Source organism: Sinocyclocheilus rhinocerous, unplaced genomic scaffold (assembly GCF_001515625.1).
Source record: "Sinocyclocheilus rhinocerous isolate Xijiao unplaced genomic scaffold, SAMN03320098_v1.1 scaffold8684, whole genome shotgun sequence".
NCBI lineage: Eukaryota > Metazoa > Chordata > Actinopteri > Cypriniformes > Cyprinidae > Sinocyclocheilus > Sinocyclocheilus rhinocerous.
This window is the reverse complement of record NW_015646532.1, coordinates 9,724-15,707: the sequence shown is the minus strand read 5'-3', so window position 1 is coordinate 15,707 and position 5,984 is coordinate 9,724. Positions and strand designations below refer to the sequence as shown.

The window sequence follows — 5,984 nt, the reverse complement described above, 5'->3', positions numbered from 1 at the left end:
GAAGCCGCGCAAACACCTCCAGAAAAAGTTATTGTTTTCATTGTTTCTGACTCAAGCAACCTTGCATTTTAATAAATAATGTTACATAAAGACAATTAAACAGTCAGTAATAAATGAACAAGTAGCCTGCAATGCAATAGCACAAGGATACAAATGAAACAAACTGTGTTTTAACTTTTTCAGGTAGGCAAGCCTAAAACTAACAGTAGCTTCTATTGTTCAGGAACAAAATACTATGATGTATAAAGTCATAAATATAGATTATATTTATATATTATTCCATATTAAATATGAAAAAGTTTAGTCAAGAGCAGAGTGATTTTCTTTTCTTTTGTTCTTTAACACAGACTGACAGACAGCAGGTATAAAAGCTGCAATCACTTTCATACCAAATGTTAATGTTAACAATGTTAATTAATTATTGGTTATTGTTAATTAATGTTAACAACAAAAGACAAAATCACTCACTGCTCTTGACTGAATAACTTTTGTAACTTTAATTTTAAGAATTAATCTGTTGTTTAATTTACAGTGAATTTACTGTTTTTAATTTACAGTTTATTCCATTTCTGCTGCATTTCTGTACCTGAATGTTTTCCACCAAAACGGTTTCTTAAATGAAATTCAGGTCCTGAGTTTAATTTATAATACTTGCTAAGCAACTTACAATATACTTAACATTCTGGCATTCAGTTATGTGATTATGTAGCCTAACTTATGTTCTCTGCATGAAGTAACGTCTGGCGCAGTCGCAGCCTGTGCTTATTAGAAAGCAAACAAATAGCACTAATAATCATTCATTTTCCGAACATTTGTGTAAAATAATGGAGCATTAGTTCATGAATATTGCCTTAAGTCATTGAAATTTATTGGTTGAACGAACCCTGCATTTAATGAGCGAATGCCTACGATATAGGAGTTAGCCTATCACACAAACTAGAGTCCTGTTTTTCAGAATATCTGCACTATCGCAAATGTACAATAAACAAGTAACTGAATAACTTTCAGACACAAAATTCTGTTTTGCCCCATCAATGCATCTCCGAGCAACACAGTGTTTTGTTTCTCAGCATTACACAGCGCAGTAAATGGTTCAAACAGACTATTAGTACAGTCTTTTGCTAAGTTAAATGAATTGAGTTTCATATTTTAAAAAGTAGCTCATTATTTCATTTTTGCAATTATGTAATATTTCTACATTAAAATGTTGTATTTAAACTTAACATAACTTATGCAAAATCCATCTATGGATTTTGTTTATAGTGATTTCATTTGATTGTTAATAGCCAACATGTTTTTTTTATTCAGATTGAATTAATTAAATTTAAGAATGACATAAAAGGACACAGATATGACAATACACTTTCATAATACATCTCTTTGGTTTTTTCTGCTCAGTGTTATTTCAGGGTTTTGATCTCTCAACTGAGAGATCACATCCTGTTTATTGTATTATAGTGACTACTTAAAGGTGCAATGTGTACATTTTAGCGGCATCTAGCGGTGAGGTTGCGAACTGCAACCAACGGCTAAGTCCCCCGCTCCCCCCTCCCGTTAGAGAAGCTACGGTGGCCGATACAGGACTAAGATGTCGTCGGTAAAGAGTAAAGACAGCAAAGATTTGTAAAGATTTCTTTACAAAAGGTAAATTAGGGAATTATATTTACTTAATTACTTAATAAACCGATGTTATTGCGAATGTTAATGTACTTGTTCATCATTGTGTCAGTGTTTTATTCGCAAGAACAACAGTGACGAAACGCCCTCTGTAGAGCAGTTTGTCTGTTTAGGGCTACTGTAGAAACATGGTGGCGACTTCCATGTAAGGGTTACTTAATAAACCGATGTTATTGCGAATGTTAATGTACTTGTTCATCATTGTGTCAGTGTTTTATTCGCAAGAACAACAGTGACGAAACGCCCTCTGTAGAGCAGTTTGTCTGTTTAGGGCTACTGTAGAAACATGGTGCTTCCTTCCATGTAAGGGGACCCGTGGTGTATGTAGATATAAATTGCTCAATCTAAGGTAATAAAAACATAACGGTTCATTAAGTAAGGTCTTTATACACCTCTGAAAACATAGTTATGTATATTATATTGCATTTCTGTCAATATATCGATGTAAATATTACACACTGCACCTTTAATATTACATCTAAACTTTGACTAGGCTAGACATGTTGCCTATTAAATGTATACAGTATATGAACCTGAAAGCATATTTAAATTTTGGTGTATTTTGTGTTACTCCATAATAATGTTCTAGTTGAGGGCATTTGTAGTATAGGTATGGGGCCCAAACATACCCTCAAGTGATGTCCACATCCATTGCTGCAGCATTTCTCATCATCCGGACAGTGACCGTCTTGGGAACACATCTCAGCACAATCTCCTATCATGTCATCTTCAAGATTGATTTTTGGACACACTCCTGGTTTTTCTGTTATACAAACACATGATAGAGAAAGCAGATCACAATGCCTCACTGCATTTAATTTTTTTTTAACTAATTTAATTCACATTAATAACAATATAAATACCTTTATATGGAGGCATACACTGATGTCCACATCCATTGCTGCAGCATTTCTCATCATTCGGACATTTACCGTCATGGGAACACAACTCCAAACACGCTATGAACACTGCTCCATCAAGATTGAATATAGGACACACTCCTGGCTTTGCTGATATACAAAACACATAACAGAAAAACCATGATCACTGAATAAAAAAAAAAAAAAAATCTGTCAATTATCTTCTCATTTCTCAAATCTCTTCAAAATTTCAAGTTTAATTCAATGTGCTGCTTGCAGTTTCTGTGCCTTCTAGAGCAGTCTTTATTAGAAACATTATTAGAAACTTTATTAGAAACGGCACAACTGTCAGTTTCGCCTGGCCATTAATGAAGAGGATTCACGAGGATCATTAGGGGAAACCAGGGAGAGCAGCTCCATTTCATACATGGTTGTTATTGTTTACCTTTTTTTGGCTGTGCCTCTCCGTTTCCTGAAAGCAGATAGGAGGCCTCAGTTTGTTAAGTGAAAGGAAGAGGCTCCATTATATGTTTTGTCTAATGTCAAAACAGGATGTGCAGCTTTACCATAAAATGTATGTCTAGATAGTAATAATAAATAGTAGAATAACTTAATAAATGGCTATATTCATATTAATTATACATGATTAATAAAAATCTTCTACACTATATAGCACCTTAACCACGCCAAAGCCCCTGTATAGTCCTTGAAAGGTTCCCAAACTCTTTTGGTTTAGTTGGGTAAAGGGTTAAAAAAAAAAACCCGTTAATGTTTAAATTACGCTGAAGGAGGAATATCTGCAAGATATTTTTTTTAGAGTGTTTACAATCAAATGTCAAATAGATGCTTAGAAAATGTCTTTAAGCTCTTTATGATTTAGAATGCATGTAAAACGGATGTCTGAAAGATTTCTCAGAAGTTTGTACACAGCAGATGCTTTCTAGATAAAGCGATCTTTAACAGACATCTTTGCAGACGTGCGCTATCTGGGATTGGAGGATGAGAGAAAGCTAAAACATGATTGGCTGTTGTCTCTGAATGAATATGTAAACTGATAAGAGGCTAGACAGTAGGTCCAGGAGGTGTTTGTGAAGTCAGTTATATACTGAAATTGTGACCCATTTCAATAAAAAGGCTATGGGACTCATTCACGAAACTTGCAGAAATAAATGAGAAGTAATTTGCCATTAAACACACAATCCCGAAAACGCTCCTCCGGATTAACAAACACTTCATAAACAGCATATTTGATATTTAAATGTGTATGTTAATGAATTCCAATCATTTATAAATAGGGCACGCATGCACGCCCATTCACAATTAGCGTAATCCCGGAGTATAAATTACAATTACGCAAATTGCATGTCCAGGAACGCTGTGGAACCTTTTGTACTCCCTTCTCAGGTTTGTGAAATATTCACTTGTGAAATATTATATAGTGCATCAAAATGCAGTGTCATCAGTTTTCCAAAAGCAACAACGTTTTACGCACTGTTTACATGCGGTAGGGATCAGGGCCCGTATTCACAAAGCATTTTATTTTACCACTAAGAGTTCTCCTAAATAGCAGTAAAAGTTTTTAGCTAAGAGTTTGCTCTTAAAACCTATTCACAAAGCTGCGGAGACAAGCTTTTACTAAGGAATAAAGAAGTCTTAAGCTAAGAGTAAGGGGGCGGGGTTGACCTCGTTGCTATGGATGATGTCAGCATACTTATTAACTATGCACACAGTGATTGGCTTAAAGTCTCTGTCAGAGATTTATTCATAGAAATATTGTAGAGCGCGATATTATGTTGCCATATTCAAATAAAGAGTTAAAAATGCAGGCTAAGTGTCACTAATTAAACAAGTATATATTCAGCTAATTGTCAGCCTCTTATATGTATGCTTCTCGTAAACAATTAGACAATATGCATATAAACAGCCTTTTAATTAACAGAGTAGAATAATCATGGCTGACAGTAAGACATGCAAACATAAAAGAAAACCATCTATATATTATGAAAGAAGAACATCTATATATTAAGGATATAATAAAAACAATTTGGAGTTGGGATAACCTCCAAACCAAAGCAGATACCTTTTTAAAAGCTCATTATTGTCAAAGGTTTCTAAAATGTTCATATTCCGAGGCAGATTGCCGGCAACAGCCATTTTAGGATAGTTCAGATTTGGTCTCAGTGATTTAGGAGTCCTCTTCACTACTCCTACCGTTTCACAGATTTAGGAGCTAGTTCTAGCGCTAAAACGCTTTGTGAAATACTCTTAGAACAAATTTAGGAGTCCTACATTTAGGACTGACACGCCCATTATTTTTAAAGATTTTCTCCTAAATAGGCGAGTTATGAGCTACTTTTAGCCTTAAGATGTTTTGTGAATATTGGCCCAGGTGTACATTTTTTTCGTACCAAAAATATGAACATTTCATGAATTCAAAAGTTTACGTCAGAATAGTTTTACGAACAATTTACACTCAAATTAGTTTTGCTAACGTTTCATGAACGGGGCCATGTTTATATATTAACTGCTTTGCGTTATGTAGTCAGATAATTTGGTATATAAATAGGTGCCATGTAGTGCCAAAAGAGGCTCCCCTATGATTGCGAGCCAAAGAACCACTGTTGGCTGATGGGCTACTGTGACAAAAGGTGCTTGTATAGTGCTATTTAGCACCATTTTGGTTTATGAGTGTACCATCACAACCAGTTACATTTAAGCATTTTCATTCACAAGAAATAAATCAAAATATAGTTTGTAGCAAATCAGACAGAACACATAAAACCCATAATGTGCGATATATGATAAGCGATCATATAAACTCTGATCTTAAAGATAATAAATCAACTTAAAACTAAATAATAAACTTAAAGATATAAACCTTATTAGGCTATTTAAACTAAACTTAAAGATATAAACTTTATTAGGCTATTTAAACTACACCAACATGTAAAGTTTAACTTCAACTGGACATCTGTACTGTATATTTATATGACATGTGCCTAAAGTCATAATGTGTACGTATACTTATTTACATATTTTCTTCGCGCTGTGTAATGAAGTTAAAAGATCTCACCTGTGACTAGTTTTTTGGCGTCTGTTGTGCTCAAGTAAACAGAGAGACACAACAAAACAGCAATCAACGAGCAGCACACCCGAGCTTTCATCCTCTCGACCTGTGGAAAACAGTGGAAAATGTGCTGAAACTAAACTTTGACTAGGCTAGACGTGTTGCATATTAATTGTACTAAAACCTCAAAGCATATTTAAATTTTTGTGTAGTTTATTTTACTCCATAATGATGTTCTAATTGAGGGCATTTGTATTGTATAGGTAGGGCCCAAACATAACCTCAAGCCCAGGGGCCCCGGCACCCTAAGTCCTGCCCTGGAACTCGTTACTTGTGAACTGGGAGTTTTCTGAGAGCTACAACTTGTACTACCTGACCAC

At 34.7% G+C, this 5,984-nt stretch overlaps 1 protein-coding gene across 1 annotated transcript in view; it reads right to left on the bottom strand.

Annotated features, from left to right (window-relative positions):
• LOC107707927 (WAP four-disulfide core domain protein 2-like) overlaps positions 1-5,733 on the bottom strand; it is a 6,277-nt gene extending 544 nt beyond the window's left edge. Inside the window, exons 1-4 of the mRNA XM_016512054.1 lie at positions 5,611-5,733; positions 2,983-3,009; positions 2,541-2,687; positions 2,307-2,440 (exon numbers count right to left, since the gene is read on the bottom strand). Of these exons, the coding sequence (XP_016367540.1) occupies positions 2,307-2,440; positions 2,541-2,687; positions 2,983-3,009; positions 5,611-5,701 (399 nt within the window). The 5' untranslated portion in view covers positions 5,702-5,733. The remainder of the gene's footprint in view (positions 1-2,306; positions 2,441-2,540; positions 2,688-2,982; positions 3,010-5,610) is intronic.
• Between the last annotated feature and the right edge of the window lie 251 nt (positions 5,734-5,984).